Source organism: Spermophilus citellus (genome assembly GCF_964194105.1).
Source record: "Spermophilus citellus genome assembly, chromosome: 9".
Taxonomy (NCBI): domain Eukaryota; kingdom Metazoa; phylum Chordata; class Mammalia; order Rodentia; family Sciuridae; genus Spermophilus; species Spermophilus citellus.
This window is the reverse complement of record NC_138191.1, coordinates 5,540,708-5,566,590: the sequence shown is the minus strand read 5'-3', so window position 1 is coordinate 5,566,590 and position 25,883 is coordinate 5,540,708. Positions and strand designations below refer to the sequence as shown.

Below are 25,883 nucleotides of genomic sequence, written 5' to 3'. Positions count from 1 at the left end.
TTGCTTAGGGCCTCACTAAGTTTTTGAGGCTGGCTTTGAACTCGCAATCCTCCTGCCTCAGTCTCCCAAACTGCTGGGATTACGGGTGTGCACCACCATCCCAGGTTTCCATGTGCCTAAAGTTACAGATAATCCTAGTGAAAATGTTTGTTGTTATTTTTGTAGTTGGGATTAAACATAGAGGCACTTTACCATTAATCCCCAGCTCTTTTTTTTCATAATTTATTTTGAAATAGGATCTTGCTAAGTTGCTAAGGGCCTCACTAAATTGTTGAGGCTGCCCACAAATTTGCAATCCTCCTTCCTCAGCCTCCCAAGTCTCTGGGATTATAGGCATATGCCACTGAGCCCAGCCCTAGTAACACCATTTTAAAGTATTCAACAAAATGCTGTAATTCATTACTTTTCTCCCAGCCAGTTAAAAGAACAGTGTCTCAGCAAGAGACTTAGAACAATTAGCAAAAAACTAATGTTTATACTACCTGGCCGTGCTGGTATATAGGCTACTTGGAGCCTGGCTTGAAGAGGCGCTCGTGGTGGGGGTGGACTCATAATCAGAAAGGACAGGCTCTGACCCAAACTGCAATGCCCCAAACTGCAGATTTAGCCCTGAGATATCTGCTGAGCCAGGCATCTCCACAGCCAGAGCAGGAATCTATAAAAAAAGGGTAAAGGAGAAGAAAATACAATGGTTCAATACAATCTTACTATGGGAATGTTAGTAAACATTCCCTTTGATTTCAAATTTCCAAACTTAACCCATATCAACCTAATTCACAAATCCAATACTTCCTTGCAGTAACAGCTACCTAAAAAGTTCAAGTACCTTAGAAGTCAGTGAGGCTTTTTTCTTTTGCTGTTTCAGTTTCTGCTGAGCTGGCTGAGGGCTGGAGGATTGGTTGTCTGAAGACCCAGGAGACATCTGTGGAGCCGAGGTGGATTTACTTGGCAGAGGAGAAGAGGGGGGTGGAGGTGCAGCGGTGGAGGTGGCCACTGCAGGTGGCTTCTCCTGAAGGAACACCTCCATCATGGTTGAAGATGGGGTGAAAGCCTGGCGCTTTGTAAAGGGGCTGTGTACTGTCGAATCATTTGGGTTCTTTAAATCTGCAAAAGGAAACCCAACAGGTGTGAGGTTCAAGGTTCCAATACATTTCAAGGAAAGGCTACTGCCTTGCACTAATGCCATGAACCAGACCCTCAAAGACCAGAAACTCATATAGACAGGTTTTCTTTTAGGAATGAATCTCATTTCATTTCTATAGGCAACAATCACTGATCTTATCCATTCTTAAAAATAGCCTAATCAAATCAATACTATTACTATGCCTGTGCAAAACAGGAATCCATGAATTGCTCGAATTTAAAGTATAAGGTCTTAAATGGCCAACTCCATGAGCCCAAAGGCAACACATTCTCAAACACATAAACTTAAAAGTAATTTTAAAAAATCCTATGAAACAAAAAAATTTAATGACAGAGATACATAGCTTCAAATTTTTATTATTTCCCAACTTTCTGAACTCAGACTCTTTGACAAAACCAGAGAGCGCTACCCCTCTCATCGGGATACATTTTCCACTCCCCTCACCAGCTTCTTCACAATAATAGTCCAACACATAAGGGATTCAAGTCACTTCACATCTTCTTACCATACTGCACCAGTGATGGGGACTGTGTCGTTGAGGCCATGTCCCAAGAGGAGGTGGTGGTGCTTCCAGATTGAGAATGCTGAGCTGCCAGCTGAGCCAGGGCCTGAGCAGTCTTGAACTGCTCCAAGAACTGAGAGCCTGTAGTACTGCCACCTTTAGCTTCACCGACATCACCAAATCCTTTTCCTAACATGCTCACCTGGAGATCAACAGAGAGATTTACAGCCTGGAACTTGTCTGCTAAAGAAAGACACTTATCCAGTTTGCAAGCTAGTATGGATCAAACAAATGAAGAATGCTACTAAGCCGGGCCCATGGCACATGTCTACAGTCCCAGCTACTTGGGAGGATCACAGATCCAGGAATTCAAGAAAAGCCTGGGCAACACTCTGACACCCCATTTCAAAACAGAATGCTATAAGACTGAGTATATAGCATAGTCCATTGAGTTTAAGATTCAGAGTCAGACAATTAGATTCGAATTCGGGGTATGGCAACCACAGAAAAATTATTTTAAGGTCTCTTTGCCTCAGTTTCCTCATATGAAAATATAAATAGTAGTAGTACACTTCATAAAGTTTAATCAGGATTTAACAAATAATATATCTGTACTTAACATGTACATGGAACACAGGACTCAAGAAAACTAGAGCAATACATATTAAAACCCCCACTAATATGCATAATTTTATGTTTTTATATATCAATCCAACAAATCTAAATTTTAAAAAGATGATAGCCCTTAAAAACTTATAATCACCATCACTTTCTCCATCTTAGGGATAATGCCTTGATAACTGGAGAGTTCCCCCCCTTCAAGATTTTTACATAAATTAATACTTGATTATTAAATTAATACCAAAGTCACATAAAATTTTTACTTTTGTCATTATATCCTTGCCCCTACCACTAAACAATCCAAAAGAAACAAAACCAACTTAAACTGAATGCTGCTCATAACTAGCTTATAGGCAAAGAGAAATTAAAGGGCCATCCCAACTTCTGCACTAGATAAAATTGACAACTCAATGGCTTGATTATTTTTTATAGAATCACTGCATGATAACTAAGCAAAATTTTTACTCTAACACTTTTGGATCCAAAGATCAACCTCATGACCCTGACTAGCCTCAAAAAACAAACATATAAACAAACAAAAAACTTCAAGGAGAATTAATCTTGTCCTACTCAGGTACTTGTTCAAACGTAGCATGTCATCATCAGCAATGCTTTCTCATAGAACACCTGTCTATTCAACTCAAGGTAAGGTTTTTTCTTCCCACTTTGAGCTATATCCCAAGATTATTCAAACAAAAACTTGAGCCAGGCACAATGGCAAACACTTATAATCCCAGTAGCGCAGGAGGTTGGTGCCCCAAGCAACTTAACAAAACCTTGTTTAAAAAAGGGGGGCTTGGGGGAGGGCTGGGAATGTGGCTCACTGGTTTTAAGTGTCCCTGGGTTCAATCCCCACTACCAAAACAAAATAATCTGAGAAGTCTAGTTTAAAGTGAGGGACTGTGACACACATGATCTAATGCAACTAAAATATTCTGCCAAGTGCAAAAAATTAAAGACAAAAAAATTACCTAATGTCCATTGTATTTTATACATAATACAAAGTTCTTTATCTAGATCTAATGAATATTAAAGGAAATTAACTCTCTAATATTATGCTCAATGAAAAAAGTTACATTAAATAATACTGATTAAATAAAGGTAATGAGGATAACAAAATACTATTTATATTTAGTTCACCTATCAGCACACATTAAATAGAATGTTAAGGAAACATGGAAGTTTACTAAAAACATCTTTTTGATATTCCTATAAAAACTTAAATATTGAGGGGCTGGGGTTGTGGCTTAGTGGTACAGTGCTCGCCTAACAAGTGCAAGGCCCTGGGTTCGATCCTCAGCACCACATAAAAATAAAGTATTGTGTCCAACTACAACTACAAAAAGTAAATATTAAAAAATTTTTTTAAAAATTATATTGAAGCCAGGCATGGTAGTACACACCTATAATCCCAATGACTCTGGAGACTGAGGCAGGAGGATCACAAGTTCAAAGCTAGCCTCAGCAACTTAGTGAGACCCTGTCTCGAAATAAAAAATATAAAAAGGGTTGGGATGTACTCAATGGCTGAGCACCCCTAGGTTCAATCTCCAATATTTTTTTGGGGGAGGGACTAGCATCAACAACAAAACCTCCACTTAAATTGGGCAATTTTGTAGGTGTCCTATAAAATTTTATAGGTTTTTACAGAAATCCTATGCATAGAATATGACACAATGAATTTTAAAATATTTAAAATATTAAAATTTTGATTTTTCGTGCATATTCACAATTCCAAACATTAAGAGGGCAGTTAAAAGAGGCATACATCACTTAACCACGGATCTAGTCATGTGTTTTAGGGATTTGTAACACTTCCTGATTTTCATCACACCTTACTACCAGCATTCTATTTTCTTTGTAACCCCGATACTTTCCTCATCTGTTACCTTTGTGGCAAAACAACCACCTCCACTTCTGAATTAACACAAAAGAAAAAATTTTAAAACAAAAAAACTTCAAGGACAATAGTTAAAAACTGAGACAGTTCTGGATTAGTAGCTACCTCAACAGTTTTCTAAGTTAAAATAATTAATAAAACTGGAAAAATAAAATTATCTGCGCAGAAAAGGTCTGCTTACCTCTCGAAACTCTCCACCAAAAAAACAGAGAGAGGAAAAAAAAAAGGAGTAACTTAGGGGGCTGAGGCTGTAGCCCAGTGGCAGAGCACCTGCCTAGCATATGTGAGGCAATGGGTTCAATTCTTAGCACCACATAAAAATGACAATAAAATAAAAGCATGCTTAAAATAAAAGCATGCTATCTCCAAAACTATAAAAAAAATTTAAAAAAAAAAAGGAGTAACAGGATTTATTGACTATAATTGGTCCTTGTATTATCTTTGTTTAAATTATAATAAATAAAATAATATTTTGTGGCTCTAAGGATCAAACCCAGGGCTTTGTGCATATTAGGCAAGCACTCTCCAATCGAGCTATTTCCCCAGCCCTCCTTTACTTACGTATTTATTTACATCCCAGAGACTGAACTCAGGGGCATGCAACCACTAAGCCACATCTCCAGCCTGATTTTGTATTTTATTTAGACACAAGGTCTCACTGAGTTGTTCAACGCCTCACTTTTTGCTGAGGCTAACTTTGAACTAGTCATCCTCTTGCCCCAGCCTCCCAAGTCCCTGGGATTACAGGCATGCACAACTGTATCTGACTTCCTTTATTTTTTTAAATGTTGTAAATCAAGAAGTTGTGTGTACTATGCATTATAGGTTATTTAAAATTGCCACATTTGTATAATTGGTATCAATTAGTTTAATTATCTTCCTGAGGCCCCCCAAGACAGGAAGAACAAGCACTCTTATTCCCATTTTCAGACAAGTGGAAACACAGCTAACAAGTTGTGATATGGAAAGACCCTAGATTTTAGAAACCTAACATACAAATGTATGGTTTATAAAAACACATAAGGGGGCTGGGGATGTGGCTCAAGCGGTAGCGCACTCGCCTGGCATGCGCGAGGCGCTGGGTCCGATCCTCAGCACCACATACAAATAAAGATGTTGTGTCCGCTGAAAACTAAAAAAATAAATATTAAAAAAAAATTCTCAAAAAAAAAAAAAAAAAAAAAACACATAAGGCAATTTTAATTTTACTTCATCAAAAAATGGGGAATGGTGTACACCTGGAATCCCAGCAGCTCAGGAGGCTGAGGAAGGCGCATAGAGAATTCAAAGCTAGCCTTAGCAACTTGGTGAAGCACTTAGCAATTCAGTGAGACCCAGTCTCTAAAACACGAAAATGGCTGGGGATGTGATTCAGTGGTTGAGTGCCCGACTTAAATCCCTGGTACAAAAAAAAAAAAAAAAAAAAGAGAGAGCTATGGGGAACTACTACAATCTCTCACCAAAGTTTAATTAGGATTGTGAAAGTGTCAAAAAAATATTTTTAAAGTATTTTTTTAGTTGTAGATGGACCCAAAATATTTATTTATTTATTTATTTATTTTAATGTGGTGCTGAGGATGGAACTCAGTGCCTCACACATATAAGGCAAGCACTCTACCACTAACTAAGCCACGGCCCCAGCCTGAAAGAGTCAAAACTTATTAAGTTGATGCCATTGATTTTCTCTATTCAGGAGTAATAAAAAACTGTTCAGCACGATTAATAAATTATGTTAACTCATTTTTAAGATGACTCAGTTTGTTATGAGCTAAGGCTTGTTCTAGAGCTATCCTCTAGTGCCCAACTCAACATCTGTACACCCAAAGATGCTTAAAAGAACAAAGAGGATGCCTAACCTTATTACCAATCCTGTCTTTGAAACTGTTAAACACAGAAGATCACCGCTTTAGACTAATCTACACTAGATTCTAACCAATCAGACTAAAAAATCAAGAGTCACACATATAAAAGTTCCAACTCCAACTGAAATTACATTGTTTTTTGACTTTCTGAAAAATTAGGAGAGAAAACAGCTAAATTTCCCAAACAGGCTGGTTCCAACAGCTGAATTTCAAATAGGTGAGAGTAATAAAAGTTTCTTGGTCTTAATCCACACACAAAAAATGTAACCTGATGCTAACCAATTGGTTATTTTTCTATTTTTCTGTATCCCTGTCTTATCTCACAGGGAAAGTAATTTTGAAATGACTTTTTATCCTATTTCTGTTTTTTTCAGCCCTTCTGTGTCTATAAAATCAACCTCTTGCAGAATACATTTGTGACTCTCTGTATCCCAGTGTCTTGGGAGGCGATGTCTGGAGGATCACAAGTTCAAAGCCAAACTCAGCAACTTAGTGAGACCCTGCCTCCATATTAAAAATAAAAAGGGCTGGGGAAGCTCAGTATAAAGTGCCCCTGGATCCTCCTCCCCAGTACTACAATTAAGTACAATAAATCCAAGACCTTAAAGCTGAATTCTTAAAATTTTAGCCTTTGGGAAAAGGCTGTCTGGGTAAGCATGGTAGAATTGGTGGGAAGGTTTGATCAGGATAAACCAAACTTACCATACTATGATGAGAAAATGTGTTCCCTGAAGCAGGCTGTGATATGGCACTCTGCTTCGAATTACTGAATACCAGAGGCTGGGCCAGAGAAGGAGCCTGAGATGGATCCAGATTAGATGAATCATTCTCCATTGAAGATGGTGTCTTCCCCAAGAGAACAGCAAGGTCAATTCTAGTGGAAGAGAAAGATCTTGATGAATAATGACTGAACATTTTCTAACACCTGATTCAGATCATGGTTAGATTAAAACAAAGCCACTTAATGATATGCTCTTGAATGAACTCAAAACATAAAGCCCTGAAATGCTTAATTTATCAAAATAAATGATGCATGAGAGCCACTATTTAGCTAAATTCCACTAGGTGCCAATAATAATGGCTTTCATTTTAGTGAAAGTTATTAATTTAATGAAATATCAAATGCTAATTACCAGCTCAATACTTGGCCCAAAATCTACAAGTATGTTCGTGACTGCAATACTAAATATTTGTCATTAATAATATCCAAAATATAAGAATCATATACCAGAAGGTTGGTATCTTCAAATGGAGACTTTTGGAGGTGTTTTCCCTAGTTTTATAAAATTTCAAAAGTTATCAGTGATATAATAAAAACAGGAAGCTGGGGGTGTAGCTCAGTAATACAGTGTGTGCCCAGCATGTGCCTAGTCTTGGATTGATTCCCACTCCTAACCAAAAAAAAAAAAAAAAAAAAATTCCTACATCACTGTGTCTTTTCTTATTCACAACAAGCTTGTTTCTACCATACCTGAGTTTACGCTAATGTGGTGAACCCATGGTAGATCTGAGTCACTAGAAAGACCAAATCTGAGGATTGGAATATTCAGCCCTTCCCAACCCATCCCAACCCATTTCCAAGGCAGTGAAATTGGCTATCAAGTCCAATAATCAATGGTCAATGATTTAATCAATTATGTCTACAATTTATAGCTCTAGAATAATGAGATATCTGTCAAGTTTCCAGATACCTGCAGAGGACATGGAAAGTCATATGCCCGCACCCACACATACTGTGTCCTACGGATTTCTTCTATTTGGCTATTCCTGAATTGCACCTTCATAATAAAGAGGTTAACGATAATTAAAACACTTTCCTGCGTCATTCTCATGAACTACTGAACCTGTAATTAGCATCTGTGCCAACTCCAGGACAGTGTCAGAACTGCACTGCTAAACACCTGGTTGGAGAACTGCATCACTGGTGTGGAAGAATATATTTGGTGTCACAAAAAAAAAAAAAAAAAAAAATGTGTGTGTGGGCGTGCGCGCACATGTGTAATATACATATTTAGTGTCCTATTCTTACTGATTCCTATCATACTTCTTTGGAACCTTCTAAATTAAGTAGTTTTATAGATATATAGCTGATTTAATTCATGGACACAGAACCAATGGATATGGAACCAACTTCTGAGTGGGATCAGCAGACAAAGATCATTATTATAAATCAAGAGAAAAAGCTATTGAATAGTTGGGGACATAGCATTTTCACTTTCAGCTTGGCTTTTCTTTCCCTGGCTTACTTCAAGACAAGTTACATACAAATAATTAAAAGGCTACCAGAACCAACCAGATTTCAATCAGTCGATACTGGTGACAACACAGGTTGATCTATGTAATTATGGGTTATTTCAAGTGAAAATCAGCTTTAAAATGGAAACATATGGACTTCCATTCAACTGAAGAGGGAACTAGTGTGATTATTATTATTCTCAACACCAGAGAGCTTGTGAAGGGCGGTGCCACTTTCTTGTAGCTACCTCAGCAGATCTCTTTAGGAAAAGGTACTTTTACCACACACTTGCCTCTGACCAGCAGTGATTGTCACATTCTCCGCAGGCAGAGGCACTGAAGACACATTAGAGGCAGTGAAGATCTTGGTCTCAGAAAGCTAGAAAACAGAGGAATTAATCACTCGTGGTGCCAGGGGATCTACTGGAAGAATCTGGCACAGGAGAGGCAAATTCAACATCAAGAACAAGGGAAAACCCTATGAAGAAACAACTATCTACCCCTGAGGAATCTTGAATGGATTGACCTTTAAACCCCTTCAATACATAGTCAATGATTTTATCCAAAGAGAGAACCAAGGAATCCAATAAAATAGAGTGAAGTCACATCATCATATACACACATGAACTCTCAGGTTCATATGCGTGCTAATCATAAAGAGAAAAAGTCCCTTTGTATCTTCCCATTAGAGTTCCCACTCCCACTTCTACCCAAACCACATTTACCTTCTACTATTGCCCTTGCCCACTCCCACTTCTACAAATGAAAGGAAGATCATGGCCAAGAAAGATACAAAAAAGTTACTTTTTTTTGCTTCTGACCAGTATAGGCCCAAGTGCTGGTGAGATAAGGTCTTTTGGAGATAATTTTAATTATAATGCAATTTTTGTCTTAACAGTGTCTTTATATTCATAAGATACTAAAATTAGAAAAGTAGTTGAAGGAAATTATACTTCCTGCTCTATAAAAGTTGATTTGCATTGTTTTGGTTTATTTCCTTATTAAAATGTCTCTTCTAATAAACAGGAAATTCACCCTGTCTTCTCTTTTATTATGATAGGTACTTAAGCAGAACAAGCCAAATCTCAAAAGCAATAGAATTTGCCCAAGACCACACAGCAGTCTAGCTCAGTTACAACAGAAAATAATCAACCTCTAATAATGATGCATCTGAAATTTTAAAACCTAGGACTAAAACAGCAACTAAAACAGTTTTGAAATGTCATTTCCACTTAACCCAAAAGCTATCTTGCCTGTCTATATATAAACATAGAAAAACAGATTACTAAATGGTAAAAGAGTTTATTCAGACTATTGAAAACCATAACTCACAACAACAGCTTAACTATGACCAGGAATTGGCAAAACTGTTTTATTTGGGTAATAATGAATTCACAGAGCTTGTTTGTATGCCACGCACTATGAGGTCTCCAAGTTCAGTCAAGCTGGCAGATTGGCCAAGTCTACACATATTCATCTCAATTATAATTACAAAGTTGGGCTTCAAATAATTAAAAGGCTACCAGAACCAACCAGATTGCAAGCTTGAGGATTTGATACTACAACTCTGACTCTGTAACCATTGCCAATCCATTACAGGACTTCATACCAAATAATGGAAAGGCTTCAAGCAGAGTCGTGTGCCACTGGCAGCTATTACTCAATTTACTACCTGCCTAACTCTATTTCTGGTGCCCTACCCAACCACCATCTCTTCCTTGGATAAATCCGACAATCAGATATTGGACTTACACAAGTGCACTTGCCCTTTCCATAGTGTGGTTCCAGAGTCCTGTTCATGCCCAGTCTCCTTCATATAACATATGTGAAATGTTCTGGCTCAGAACACTATTTTGGATGTAAAAGTTTTGGGTCAGAATTTTAAGGGTGCATTTTGAGGGGTAGAAACATACCCATTTTCTATCCCTAAACACCACTTAGGGATAGAAGGCACTAATGAGGAATGACCTGAGAATACCTACATCTTCATTCCAATCTTCAGTTCCCCACTCCTCTGTTGCCGTCCTCCATGCACCTGGGAATAAAGAAGGAAATGATAATAGGTTTTACTGTCAGTCAATACATACACAAAATACTAATAAGTTAACATTCTTTATAGCCGGAAGTATGACCAGAATTTACAAATCAGAAGCAATTCTTAGGCTTCAGAGATGGGGAAAGACTCTTTAGAAAGGGTGACTCCTCAGAGTAGCTGGGCTTTAATAATATGATTTTATAGCTACTTTCAGCTTTTGTTACATAGCTGTAACACTGTAACAGGAGAGAGGGAGGGAAAGGAGGGAGAGGAAAGAGAAGCGGGAAGGGGGAGGGGAGAAGCTGACTTCTGATGGAATGCTCAGGTAGTATCAAGCCCATCAGTTCTCACTTAGTAGCCAATTCAACAAAACGGCAGGATTTAAACTAGAACATGCAAACTATATCTATTTATTTGGTTGGTATGACAAAAAAAATCTGCAGGCAATCTGAAGAAAGATAGCAGCAGTATTAGAGAAATACAAATAGTTGGCATATGATGGTTAGTGACAGGGCAATGACAAAGAGGTGGTTTGAAAGTCACATTGAGGAGACTAAAAACTATCTGCTATTATATAATGGACAGAATAAAAACTGCCTACTCAGAAGTCAACTTCATGAGTTTATTGGTTTAACTAATAAGGAAAGTGCTATATATTTATTCTTTTTGGAAGACGAGATTGAAAAGTCCAATATGAACAATAGCTACATTATCCTAACCTACTCATACAAAAGATGAAATAAGACCTGTGAAGGTCATTTCACAGACGACGGAGGTATACAATCTCCTCATGTTATATGCTGAGTTACAGTTTCTAAAGGAAAGGTCTCAGCCAAACTACCCTCCACATTCCGTTTTGCTTGCTTTATACATATATATAACCTCAGAATAAGAAAATGCCAAATCTTAAAGGATTTGGGTGAGAATTTTTATGAGAACCATTATTCTTTCCCTCAACCAAAAGACCACAGTAAGAACTTATCTGAAGAAGGGACAAGGAAGCCCTTATTTTCTTCTTTAAAACAGTACATAATGAATAATGAGGTCTTTTCTCCAAATGGAGGAAAGTTCTTATAAGAACGAATGTCTGGCACATAAGCTATTTCACTGAAGAAAAGTATTCTAATACCTTCAAAATCCATTTGAAATTCTTCTAAACATTTAATAATGAAAAATCTTGTTTCCTACAGGAAATACATTTATTGTAATGATCTTCCCAGGAAGTCTTAAAAGTGTACCAAGGAAATTCCAAACCACTCAATAATGACAATGCCCTTTAAGACCAAAGTCCAATCTCTAGACGAGTTACAAACCACATTCCTCTTCCTCTCTGGTGATACCACTCTTTCTCCACATTGACACCCATTCCATCCTGGCTAAATGGAACCCAAATGAGTTTGCACTTAATATCTTAGCTTTAGAAGGGACCTAAGGGGTTATCTGATCTATGCCCTTTATGCAAGAATATTCTCTGTGCACTCTGTTGCATTCAACTAGGTAGAAACGAAGACTGTAGATCCCTACTTGATACTTTCCTATACAGGAAGTACAATCAGAGCTACAAAGAGAACTATGTTGAGGAAGCATTAAGGAATATTAAGATGGAAATGCTCTGGCCAACAGATCAGGGTTTCCATTCCCTCAGCATAAAGCACAGTTGTATGTTAAATTTCAAATACTGATTTAATGAACAAAGTTATAAAGACAAGTGGGCATAGAATATGAGAGAAAAATGCAGAAAGAAGCAGCAGAAAGACAGAAAAATGACATATCCACAGATATTTCAGTTCACAAAAATCTATAAAAATATCCGGGGCAGTTAGGCGCCTGGATGTATCATACCAGGAGCAGTCTCAAATTTTCGGGGATAATTTGACCCCTCAACCCCAATGAAATCAAGTCCTGAAACAAAAAAGAAAAGAAAAGAAAAAAACAACCAGTGAAATTTTGCATGTGAATGAGAATATCTGCCCCCAATACATAATTCCCACTGTACCTGTGGATATTTTAAGGGTAGGTTTGAATTTATTTTTAAATTAAAAAGGCAATTTGAAATTCACTATTATGAAAACACAAAAAAATGTCATGCATGAAGGCATGTCACATCATGAAATCAAAATGATGGAAATGCATGAAGTATACTCAACACTTTAACACTAACAAGATGATCTTTTTCAGTCACACATCACTGATTTCTGATTCCAGACTTCTAAAATCTACTTTTCTACTCACCAGACATAAAAAATTCACATCATCATACCCTGTACTTCCAACCAGATCCTTGTTAAAGACAGCTAATGCTAAGAACTGAAATGCCACGAATGAATATATATTCCCAACTAAAAACAGCTTAAATTTTTATCATCTTTTCTGGCAAAGATTGAAAAGCCAAATAGCCCAGAACAAACAGTTTGAAAATAGTAACTTTTGACATTGAGACTGCTACTATACTACCTCTACAAATTCATCAGAAAATGAGTGAAGAACACTTCTAATGTCTCTTAAGTATAGGAAGGTAAAAGAGATTGGAACATTTTACAGCCGAATGGTAGTGAAACTTAACAAGATACCTATCTTTTGCCAATACCTCAACTTCACCCTCCCCCCATGAGAAATATTAAAAATGAGCTTATGAAGTAGCAGTTTGGCAAACAAAAAGTGGTAACTCTCAAACCTAAGGTATAACATCTTGTGTGCAACAGAATACAAGTTGTTTTTTCCAAAGACCCTCCTAAAGATCCGGAGATAAAGATAATTATCTTTGAAAGGAAACTAGGCAAATTTAAATGGATAAGGCGTCAGAGAGCCTATTTCAGGCCCTACTATTAAGCTAGATCCTTTCACAAGAGGAAAAGCCTCAGGCTATCATGTGCTGGCTCCGCAAGGAGGTGGATGATCTCACAAGAAGCCTAGAGGCTACTACTTTTAAAAGCAACATGTGTACCTTTTACTCCAAAACACATCTGGGTTTATCCCACAAGTCTAACATATCCTTAAGCATTTACATCCTATTTGGATGCAGACACAGAGTCAGCTAGCAAAAAAGCTCTTACCCAAATCTCATAATATTCACCAGAGCAAGAAGGCTATTAGACAGAGGGAGGTCAGAGAATTCATTCTTGCTCAGTTATTGAGATTTCTCAAAAATGAAGGCAAAAAAAAAAAAAAAAAAAAAAAAAAGGATATTCTTATCTTGGTACCAGAAAACAAATCAACAAACAGTTGTGGACTTTGATTGTTCATCTCTACAAGTAATGACTTAATTAAGTGACTGTCTGATTCTAGATAACTTTTCAAAAACCAATGCTACTCCAAAATAAACTCTAGGAAACACTTGGAACTAACAGCAGCCACATGATATTACCGTAAGAGGATAGACTTTTAGAATCATAAAATTCTAAGTTCAACTACCAGCAAATTCGTAACCTCTTTCAGTCTTAGTTTTATCATCAGGAAAGTGATGATAAATAATGTCTATTTCATAAACAGTGAAGAGACCAAGTGAAATAGCACATATAATAGGCTCATAAGCACGAGGTAAGTAATCAGTACACAGTAATTTAATTGCTACTGCTTTTGTCCCAGATCTCTATATCTAAACACTATTCTTTCGCTTTTTAAATTTAACTGTAACCTCGAAAAAATTATTTCCTGAACTGAGGAAATAGCTCAATGGTACAGCGTTTGCCTAGCAAGGAGGCAGCTATGAATTCAATCCCCAACAATGCACATACATATAGACACACACACAAAAAAAAAATTCCTTAAGTCCAGAGACAAGAAATAAATAACAATAAATGGTTACTCACTTGTCCCATCATCTGGTTCAAAGTGGCCAGTATTGTTCCACGTATTGCCGCTACTATTACCGTAACTATCATCAGTATTGGCTGGCTCTGCATAATCAGCTGGGTTAAAGGTTCTGAAAAAAATAAAAGCTTAAAAGAGTCTCTGACCTCTAAGCAGCTTCAGCAAATATTAACCGAAAAGATAATCGGAATACTATCTTCTTAGTACAGATTAATCATATCCCATTTTATAATCCTATATGCTGTCTACTTTTTCTTTATCAGCCTACCCAAAATATCAATGTATACAATATGGTAAGAGATTAATGACCTAGGTAATATTCCTGAGGAATGAGCCCTAAATCTACATATCTTTCTGATTAAATAATCTAGAAATCATTCTAATCACATTTTGGATATTCTTAGGGGGAAAAAAGTTAAATACATTGGATCAAAGAAACGTACCCCATTCCTTGAGCAGAAAACCTTCCTCCCCGCCTACCAGAGCCTCCTAAAGAAAAAAAAGAGAGAGAGAGAGAAACAGAGGAACAGAGAAACATTTAGAAGTTGATATAAAACCACCTTTCCAGCTGAGGCAGCTGCGGAACAGTAAGTGGCTCATAGTATCAGATTTTCTTTCTCTCAGTCCCATGTATCACATCAGTTAATAGAGTAAGACAATCATTAGTGTTGACAGACAGTTCTTTAGCTGCTCAAACTGCTGGGTCTTCAAGCAAACAATAACATCAATAATAAAACTCAATTTGACATCTACCTTCTTTTCCATTTTCCATTTCAGCAATCTCAAGTACATGCATGAGACCTCAACAATTAAGGTAACCAGACTCCATATTAATTTACTTTTAAATAAAGAAGACCCCTAGGGAACTGAAGAGTAACCTGCCCCCAATACCCATCCCTCCACAATTGATTACCTCTGCCTCGGCCACGGCCTCTTCTGCCTCTTTCTGTGCCTCTTCCAGAAGGCCCTCCACTCTTAGTGCCATCCAATCCATTTTCCTGACCCCGGACTGAAATACGGAAGGTGGGAAGGGAGAATGGCCAGAGAAGGATCAATAGGATATATACAAATGTGTAAATGCTATGTATTAAAGTGTCACAAAGACAAAAAAAGACAATGTGAGCATGGAATGATGGGACATAAGGAATACTCAAAGATTTGAAGATGGGCCACAAAAGAGAGCTATAGTCAAAATTTATAAATAAATAAAGGATAATTTTATGCCAGACTAGTGGCAGCTGCCAGAAAAGACTACATGCAAGAGATACCAGAATCTCAGAATACATGATGCCAAGAAAAACACAAAGGTGATATCATGGTTCCTGGGTCCTGTCTAGCAGGGCCCTGACACATCCCTGGAATCTGGACATTACTGACCCACAGCTGGTTTTGATAAAGCCCCATGCATACACTCTCGTCCACGGCTGGCACCTCTTCCCCGTCTTGGTGGCCCACCACGTCGCCGACTATAGTCTCTGTCCCGGTCTCGATTTTCTTTGCCTTCCTCGTTGGATTCCGTCTGGCCACCATCCTTCTGTCCTGAGACACCTTTCTTCTTCCCGACCATCTCCCAGGAATGCTAAAGAAGAGGAGAACTTTCATGTCTAATCTTAATATGGACTGCAAGCTATCAGGATACTAGACATGAAAGCTGCACAACTGACTATTCTTTCTGCATCCATGTTTAAAACATTTCCATTAGTTTACTTCACTGTTTAAATGGAAGGCACAGACACAACCTAAAAACCAATTGTATACCTATCTCTGCCAAAATTAAAGTTATTTTTGAAGAGGAGGTACTATAGGTAATGGATTACAGGTTATCACTTTCAAAAGATCTCTATCCAGCTCAGTCACTTAGCCTATCAAAGAACCTAGTTATTTGTGCCTATCAAGTGCAATTCCTAGACTAAAATAACTAGCCCCTCTGGATTCAGTGACCCACACACACAAAACCAACTTTTTACATTCTTATTCATATAAAATAAAGCAAAAAGGGAAAACTAACTGGAAGTTTCTACAAGTTATCTGTAAATTTAGGATGCACGAACAGCATTTGGCTCTTGGGAAAAATTTAGGACAAAAGCAATAATTAAACACACATGTACACGTATTTAAAAGACATTAATAGGGGGCTGGGGATGTGGCTCAAGCGGTAGTGCGCTCGCCTGGCATGCTTGCGGCCAGAGTTCGATCCTCAGCACCACATACAAACAAAGATGTTATGTCCGCCAAAAAACTAAAAAAATAAATAAAAATTCTCTATCTAAAAAAAAAAAAAAAAAAAAAAAGACACTAATACCAGCTCTGGCCCTGAGACACAGTGATAATAGGAGGCCTTCCATCCAGGTTTTATCCACTATGTTCTCTCCACACTTCTTAAATTGATATACTCCAATTTAAAAAGAATATAGTTACATGTCCTTTAATGACAGGATTATAGTCTTAGAAATGCACCACAGGCTATTTCATTGTTATGTGAATATCATAGTGCAACTTATACAAACCTACATGGTATATCCTACTACACACAGTTCAAGTTCAAGGCCAGTTTCAGTAAGTTAGCAAGACCATGTATCAAAATAAAAAAGGCTGGGGATGTAGTTTAGTAGTAGAGTACCCCAGGTTCTCTAAATTACAGGAGGTAAAATCCACGATAAGGAAAATAACCTAAATACAATTGCAAAACACTTACTCCTTAGAAAAATAAATCTTGAAAATTTAAAGTTTTAAAAACATGTATATTGCTGGGTATGGTGGCACACGCCTATAATCCCAGCTGCTCAGGGGACTGAGGCAGGAGGGTTGTGAGTTCAAACCCAGCCTCAGTAATGGTAAGGCATTGAGTAACTCAGTGAGACCGTATCGCTAAATAAAATACAATACAGGGGGGCTGGGGTTGTGGCTCAGTGGTAGTATGCTTGCCTGGCACACGTGACACACGGAGTTCAATTCTCAGCAACACATACTAATAAATAAAATGAAGGTCCCTCAACAACTAAAAAATAAAAAATAAAATCAAGGTTTGACTAGCCTGGGAAAGGTCCTCAATCAATCCCTAGTAATTTAAAAGAAAGAAAAAAAAAAAAAAACAGGGGCTGGGGTTGTGGCTCAGTGGTAGAGCACTTGCCTAGCACGTGTGAGGCACTAGGTTTGATCCTCAACACCACATAAAAAGTAAAGAAATAAAGTAAAGGTTTATTTCTACAACAATATAGGGCTGGGGATGTGGCTTGGTGGTTGAGAGTCCCTAATTTCAATCCCAGTACAAAAAAAAAAAGCATACTGCCAAGAATCATGGCACATGTAATCCCAGGGACTCAGGAAGCTGAGGCAAAAGGATGGAAAGTTTGAGGCCAGCCTTGGGAACTGAGTAAGACCTTGTCTCAAAATAAAAAGAGCTAGTGAGGTTGCTTACTTGGTACAGTGTCCTTGGGTTTAATCCTTAGTACAAAAAAAAAAAAAAAAAAAAAAAAAAAAGCACACTTCAATTTACATATCTCTTCACAAAAAACCTGTACAAATGTTCCAGAACAAAAAAAGACTATTAGACCTTTACTATCTTAGTTACCGTAACTGAAAGAACTATGGCATTGGTGCTCACTCATTAACAGCTATCTAATATCTGGTAACTTTGAAGAATATGAACCAACAAGCAGAGTGTAATGGTAAATGCCTGTAATCCCAGCTACTGGGGAGGCTGAAGCAGGAGGGTTCAAAGTTTAAGGCCAGGCTGCAGGCTGAGCAACATATCAAGACCCTGTCTGAAAAAAAAAAAAAAAAAAAAAGAAACAAACAAAAAAAAAAAACACAACGCTGGGGATCTAGTTCAGTGGTAGAGTGCTTGACTACCATGGGAAAGGTCCTGAATCAATCCCTAGTAATGGGAAAAAAAAAAAAAAACAGGGGCTGGGGTTGTGGCTCAGTGGTAGAGTGCTTTTCTTATACGTGTGAGGCACTAGGTTTGATACTCAGCACCACATAAAAAATAAAGGTATGTGTTCATCTAAAACTAAAAAAAAAGAAAATTAAAAAACAGGTACTAGGCAATATAAAACTGTTGTTACTTTTCTCAGGATTGACAATAGTATTTTTTTTTTTAAAGGAGACAAACTCCCTCCATCAAGGCCTTTTTTTTTTTAAAGAGAGTGAGGAGAGAGAGAATTTTTAATATTTATTTTTTAGTTCTCGGTGGACACAACATCTTTGTTGGTATGTGGTGCTGAGGATCCAACCCGGGCCGCACGCCGCATGCGCGCTACCGCTTGAGCCACATCCCCAGCCCCGACAATAGTATTTTTTTATCTGAGACTCGGGATTGAATTCAGGGGGGCACTTTACCACTGTGCTACATCCCCAGCCCTTTTTATTTCTCACTAAGTTGTGGAGGTAGGCCTTGAACTAGGAATCCTCCTGCCTCAGCCTCCAGAGTTACTGGGAATTACAAATATATGCCACCACACCCAACTTGAAAATAGTATTATAGTCATATATTGAAGAATTTAGAAAATGAAGTATTATAATGTCTACAACTTCCACAGAATTAAGTGTCCACCAATAGATGCACAGATAAATAAAATAAAGCATGGTATACACACACAACAGAGTATTATTAATATTTTTCTTTTCTTTTTTGGTAGCAGGGATTGAACCCAGGGGACGCTTAACCACTGAGCCACATCCTAGCCTATTTTTTGTTTGGTTGGTTTTTGGTCCAGGGATTGAACCCAAGGGCACTCAAACACTGAGCCACATCCCCAGTTCTATTTTTGTATTTTATTAGAGACAGGGCCTGGCTGAGTTACTTATTAGTGCCCTGCCATTGTTGAGGCCGGCTTTGAACTTGCAATCCTCCTATCTCAGCCTCCTGACCTGCTGGGATTACAGGTGTGTGCCATCGTACCCGGCCTCCCCAGCCAATTTTAATATTTTATTTAGACAGGATCTCGCTGAGTTGCTTAGGGTCTCACTAAGTTGCTGAGGCTGGCTTTGAACTTGAAATCCTCCTGCCTCACCTTCCCAAGGTGAACAGAATACTATTCATTCTTAAAAAGGAATGAAATCCCTACAACATAAATGAAACTTGAAAATATGCAAAATGAATGAGCTTGAAACCAAAGGATAAACATGGTATGCTTCTCCCTTTACCTAAAAGAGGCAAATTCATAGAAAACAGAAAATAATAGAGGTTACTAGGAAATGGGGAAGGGAGGAATGGAGAGTTATGAAATACATATAGAATTCCTGGTTAGGACAATGAACAAGTTCTGGAAAAATCAGTAATGGCTGCACCCTTTGTGAATGTACGTAATGTCACTGAATTAAACATTCAAGAGTTAAGGGGCTGGGGCTGTAGCTCAGTGGTAGAGCACTTGCCTTGCACATGAAAGGTACTGGGTTCAATCCTCAGCACCACATAAAAATAAATAAATAAAGACACTGTACCGACTACAACTAAAAAAAAAGTTTAAAAAAAAAAAAGAATAGTTAAAATGCTGGGCGCAGTGGCACGCGCCTATAATCCCAGCGGCTTATGAGGCTGAGGCAGGAAGATCACAAGTTCAAAACCAGCCTCAGCAAAAGCAAGGCGTTAAGCAACTCAGTGAGACCCTGTCTCTAAAAAGAATACAAAATAGGGATGGACATGTGGCTCAGTGGTCAAATGCCCGAGTTTAATCTCTGGTACAAAAAAAAAAGAATAGTTAAAATGGTAAATTTTATGTTTATTTTACCAAAGACTTTAATTTTTTTTTTTAAAGAGAGAGTGAGAGAGGAGAGAGAGAGAGAGAATTTTTTTTAATATTTATTTTTTAGTTCTCGGCAGACACAACATCTTTGTTGGTATGTGGTGCTGAGGATCGAACCCGGGCCGCACGCATGCCAGGCAAGCGCGCTACCGCTTGAGCCACATCCCCAGCCCAGACTTTTTAATTTTTTTAAGAAAAAAAAGTAAATTCAGGGCTTGGATATAGCTCAGTGATAGAGCACATGCTTAGCAAATGTGAGGTCCTGCATTCAATCTCCACCTCTTGCCCCCCAAATTAAAATTAAAGCCTATTAACATATTTTAAAGAATATAATAGTTTACTAAAAAAATGTTTTTAAAAGATGAGGTACCTACCTAGACCTAAGCAGTTCCCTGCTATACACTCTTCCAACCCAGTCTTATTTCACATTTTAGTTGGGAGTGTCATTTGATACTATAGTGGCTTTAATTCATAAGTTGTAGTAGCCCAATAGCTAAATCTGCACCAGGAACTCTGGAAACTAGACTAAAAACAGCTTCTAGAATTTATGCTAATCTGTCTCAAAACCTGGCAAATTTCAGGAACCTGTCACCTGTCTCCCTCCCCTGTGTATACATTAGCTGCAGGCACCAGATGGGTTCTATAAAGAAAAATAATTATGATTATCTTCTGCCAGTTTTCTGATATGATCTCACCCACTCAAATTCATCCAACACCCCCAGCAGATGACTTTGCTTCCCATTGGTTTTCTAGTAGCTGGTTTATTTGTGGCATAAGCCTATATTCTCTACCTTTTTTCCTTTTTAATGTTCTGGAAGGTCAAACTTTATTTTATTCATTTATTTATATTCCATGCTGAGAATGGATTCCAGTTCCTCTCACACACTAGGCGAGCGCTCTACCACTGAGCCACAACCCCAGCCCCTGGAAGGTCAAACTTGTAGCACTAGACAGAAGATGCTGGAGGTGAGAAAAATGTGACTTGTGGACTTTTTTAAAAAAGCATGAGATATCCAACCTCTCCCACCAAAAGAATACCTTGAGACGATTATTTTGGTGTAAACAAGTGGACCAAAGGCATTGTGACTTGATTGTCCAAGCAGTGAATTTTCTAATAAGAACAATTGCACAGAGTGTAATCCAGGAGTAATTTTTTTTTTGGAAGGGGACACCAAAAATCCTACAAACTTAAATTTGATTATTTTATAAAGTGTTTCACTATTATTTCCCAGTGTCTCAAGGAAATAGGCAATTTACTATTCTGTTGATGTGACACTGTAACCTTAGGAAATTCATAACTCTAAGGATGAACTCTATTCCAACCAAAGATCCCCCAGTGTAAGATAAATAAATGAAAATTATTTCAAAATGCTCCAGTGCTCACTTAAGAAAGTTCTCTAGTAAGCACTGTGAGAATACCCCACAAAAGTTATAAGGTATAAGAAAATCACAAAATATTCATTAAGGGCTGGGGTTGTAGCACAGTGGTAGAGCGCTTGCCTAGCACATGTGAGGTGCTAGGTTCGATCTTCGCCACCACATGGAAATAAATAAATAAACAAAAGCTATTTTGTCCATCTACAATCTACCAAAAAAAAAAAAAAAAAAAAAAAACTTATTAAAGCTTGTTTCTTTGCTATCTCAATACAACCAAGTTCAGGCAATTCAACAGTATTGTGCAATATAAAGGTGATATTAATGGAAATGTTCTGAATTGTATAGTTTGTGATTTTGATCAACAGCAACAACAACAACAAAAAAAAGGGTGAGCAGAGGCTGGGAGTAATAGCGCACCTGTAATCCTAGCAACATAGGAGACTGAGGTTAGAGGATTGCAAGTTCAAGACCAGCCTCAGCAACTTAGCAAGACTGTCTTAAAAAGGGATGGGAACACTCCCACTGGGAGCCACGTTTGCTCATGAAGCAGGAGGGCAGGTTTCCCTAGGGCTGTGTTGTGGGAATGTAGCTCAGTGGTAAATCACCCTTGGGTTCAATCCCCAGTACCTCAAAAAAAAAAAAAAAAAAAAAAAAAGTGAGCAGAAATCTTCCATGATTAATAACCAAGGCTATCAAGTAGCACCTCTAATTCATTCAGACTAACCCAAGCCTCAAAATAGTCACTAGTCTGGAATGAATAATTTATTCCAAACCCAATTAGAAGATACTAATTTTACCTGTTTTTCCTATGACTATTATCTTCTTGAAGAAAAATTTTAAGTATTTGCAACCTGCAAGATAATAATCTCCAAGAAAGCTCCCTACTCAACTTGGAGAATAAGGTATACTGGTTGACGACAACTATCCCACTTGTTATTTTTAGAATATTACTAGCTTCCCAACCCAGGACCCACATTCTAAAACACTATTTAGCACTCTACCGTGTCTGGGTTTCCTTCCAGCAGAACATTGATGGCTCTGTTAACATCTCCATTGCAGTCATGCAAAGCAATCACACATTCATCCTGGTTCTTGCCTGTGATATCAATCAACTGAAAAAGAAAAATCAACAGCCATCACAAACAAACTTACACTCCACACAAAAGGTAAATAGATAAAGACTGGAGATACCAGTTGAGACTCAAAGAACCATAAAGCTTGAGGGGCAAAACAATTAAAATTTTGGAAATCTACTTCCAACAGCAAAATATTAGGGATGGGGTCACAAGTATTTACAAAGCAATCAAACAATTAGGCATCAAATGACAAATCAAAGCTTAAAACGTACAGACTTTAGCATACCATGAATTTACCTATTTCTGAAGTCCCAAACTGCTCAAAATTGCTATAAAGTAGTATCAACAGGAGCCAGGGATGTAGCTCAGTAAGCATGAAGCCCTGGATTTGATTCCCAAAACCCTTCCTCCACACATAAAATGGCACCAACATTCATTCAATAAAGTTATAATTAAGATAAGATAAAACCTCTTTGGGGTTGGGTTGAGGCTCAGTGGCAGAATGCTTGCCCAGCATATGTCAGGCACCGGGTTCGATCCTCAGCACCACATAAAAAATAAAAATAAACAAAAAAAGGTATTGTGTCCATCTACAACTAAGAAAAAATGTTTAAAAAAAGCTTAAAAAAATTAAAATCTTTTTGAACAATGTATCTATCCAAAGGGACACAGTAAATCAGACAATGAAAGCACATATTTACTGGCCTGATCTATCATATTTCAGGACAACTACTTCAATATACATGGCACAAAGAATCCTGGTGAGCATCTATGATATTTCATTATGCTCACAGGTGGTTCTCTTTTCTATTAGCTTATAGCAAATAGTGATGCACTCACTTGTTTCACCTTCTCCTCAAAGTCAGCATCATTGTGGTCCGAAATCATCTGTGCAAGTCGAATTTGTTCCGCAGTGGCCTAGGAATTGAGTGAGATGAGACCAAGAAAACATAATCAAAAGTCAAGAGTTTAGAGAAATAAAAGGGATCTAAGTAGCAATGTTTACTCTCCCCATCACCCTAGTTTTTTTCCTTGTTGCAAAACAATTTAAAGATGGTTAAATAGGCAAAATAACAAAAACAGAGGAAACGTGTAACTATTTCATTCTAAAATCCAAAAAAGAACCGGGAGCTTTTCCATCAACGTTCATGTTAAAGGGGCTTTCACCTTGGAATTATAGCATCACTTTGAAATATCTGCCCCTTAATTCACATTAATGTATTTTCAAAGTTATATATAAACCCAGTTCTTATTTCTTCAATTACTAATACTAACCTCTTATGAGATTAATTGTGAAAATTCTACTAGAATTTTCTGTTTGAAAAAAAAAAAAAAAAAACAGGAGCTGGGGCTGAGTGGTAGAACTCTCAACTAGCATATGAGAGGCACTGGGTTTGATCCTCAACACCTCATAATATAAACAGATAAAATAAAGGTATTGTGTCCAACTACAACTAAAAAAGATATATTAAAAAAAAAACGTGCTGGGGGATGTGGCTCAGTGGCAGAGTGCTCGCCTAGCATGTCTGAGGCACTGGGTTTGATTCTCAGGCCCCACATAAAATAAATAAATAAATAAGATATTTTAAAAAGATTCAATCAAATCTTATTAAAAAAATAAAAGCACATTAAGGGGAAAATTATAGTCCTACATATTCAACATATCTGACCACAGCCAAACATTAAGTATTTCATTCGCATTAGATATCATTCACATTAGATATCTATACTGGTTATAAAACAGACCACACTAAATCAAACTTAACACCCATGAGGTTAATTTATTCCTTAAGATCTCATACTGAACAATGCGCTAGAGTGCCTCAATTGTTAGAATGAAAGACAAAATCTAGAAGGGAAAAGTTGTCAAGACAAAGGCTGACTAAAGAGATGTCAAGGTAGAAGAAAGCCTAGGAAATAAGAAATGTACTATTAGTAGGGGATAGGAAAGGTAGCAGAATACAACAGTCACTAATATGGCATTATGTAAAAATGTGAATATGTAAAAGATGTGATTCTGCAATCTGTATTTGGGGTGAAAATGGGAGTTCAAAACACAATTTGAGTCAAATGTATGAAAGATGATATATCATGAACTATGTAATGCTTTAAATAATCAATAAAAAAAAAAAACCAAAAAAAAAAAAAAAAAAAGAAATGTACTATTAAATGGTCCAGATGATAAAAGGAAAACACCTGTTAGAGACACAAAGCAGCACAGGACTCAAACTTGAGCCATAAGTCTTACAATGTAGCATTAAAGAAAACAAAAGAAATCCAAGGACTAACAAGAATAAAAACCCCAAACCCCTATCTACCAGCAGAGTTACCCATGAATCCATAGCCTTTGGGTTCTTTTACCTGTGGCCGCTGCTTGTGCTGTGTCTGGTTTTGGTTTTGAGGTTGTTCCCAGTTTCCCCGGGCTCGGTTAGTGCCCACCGACGTCATCATTTACAGTATATACAAATAACAGTATTTACAAGGTAGAATACTGAGGATTAAAAAAAAAAATTAGGCATTAAAATATGGGCAAAATGTTTTTAACTTCTCTTTCATCAGCACCTTCGCCACCAAACACTTGATTTCTTTAAAGGAACAAAGCAAAAAGTCACCTATTTTTGAGACATATTTGATAATTTCCTTAAGGAACTATGGCTGTTAATTCACTTTTGCACAATAATGTATAGGGTTTGGGATATAGCTCAATGGCAGAACACACTTAGGGGATCCATCCCAAGTACCACCAAAAAAAAAAAAAAAAAAGTAGGGGTTGGGAGTGTGGCTCAATGGGAGAAGGCTTGCCTAACATGTCCAAGGCCCTATGTTCGATCCACACCACCTCAAAAAATAAAATAAGCCATTCAATAAACACACATACAGAAAATACTGTATATAAATACTGTATTCAAACTACCTAAGACAACCATCTTACCTGCCTTACACATTGACCTCCACTGCTTGGGGGAAAGGATAAGTTCAAGTCTAGCCTCTTTGTCCCTCAAGTTTCATCTCTCAGCATGCTATAGGTTTTATTTTTTTAACTGCACCCTTCAACAGGGCATGTATTAGGATCCAGTTCCAGTTCAGATTTTCAGTTCCCTGCATAATAATTCCAACACACTGCTTTTACAGCTGCTTCTATGGGTTTCATCCACATGTTCAAGAAACCAGAATTACAATTACCCTCAACCACTCACCTTAAAACACAGGGAATTCCAAATTTGTCCCAAACCAATCACATATATCACAAAATTTTATTTAAAAGGGCTTCTAGGAAATCATTTTAAAGTCAAAACATTAATGCCTGTAGGAAAACTTGTCTTTTAAGAGACACAGAATACAAAGGGCCTTCCCTGACAGTTTTCATTATAAGATTTCTAACCAAGGATTCAACGGAATTCAAGTTCCTTTCATTCACATTTTGTTCTATAATGGAATTTCAGCTGCTGCATTTTGTTTAAAAAAAAAAAAAAAGAAAGAAAGTCATCATACGATAGAGTGCTCAACAAAAGATACTTTAAAATGTTTTATTTTCTTCCAAAGAGGACAAGTTATGCTTTTCTGCTCTATATTT

At 37.5% G+C, this 25,883-nt stretch overlaps 1 protein-coding gene across 24 annotated transcripts in view; it reads right to left on the bottom strand.

Annotated features, from left to right (window-relative positions):
- UBAP2L (ubiquitin associated protein 2 like) overlaps positions 1–25,883 on the bottom strand; it is a 45,718-nt gene that overhangs the window by 16,548 nt on the left and 3,287 nt on the right. For 12 of the 24 annotated variants that reach the window (XM_081305808.1, XM_081305802.1, XM_081305801.1 and 9 more), the window contains exons 2-15: positions 24,671–24,800; positions 23,150–23,227; positions 22,235–22,345; positions 15,520–15,688; positions 15,023–15,118; positions 14,553–14,598; positions 14,109–14,221; positions 12,142–12,201; positions 10,247–10,299; positions 8,558–8,643; positions 6,732–6,903; positions 1,650–1,848; positions 827–1,104; positions 483–655 (exon numbers count right to left, since the gene is read on the bottom strand). In XM_081305808.1, coding sequence (XP_081161934.1) covers positions 483–655; positions 827–1,104; positions 1,650–1,848; positions 6,732–6,903; positions 8,558–8,643; positions 10,247–10,299; positions 12,142–12,201; positions 14,109–14,221; positions 14,553–14,598; positions 15,023–15,118; positions 15,520–15,688; positions 22,235–22,345; positions 23,150–23,227; positions 24,671–24,760 — 1,724 coding nt within the window. In that variant the 5' untranslated portion in view covers positions 24,761–24,800. The remainder of the gene's footprint in view (positions 1–482; positions 656–826; positions 1,105–1,649; positions 1,849–6,731; positions 6,904–8,557; positions 8,644–10,246; positions 10,300–12,141; positions 12,202–14,108; positions 14,222–14,552; positions 14,599–15,022; positions 15,119–15,519; positions 15,689–22,234; positions 22,346–23,149; positions 23,228–24,670; positions 24,801–25,883) is intronic. The other 12 variants (XM_081305810.1, XM_081305811.1, XM_081305807.1 and 9 more) reach the window with 3 other exon arrangements.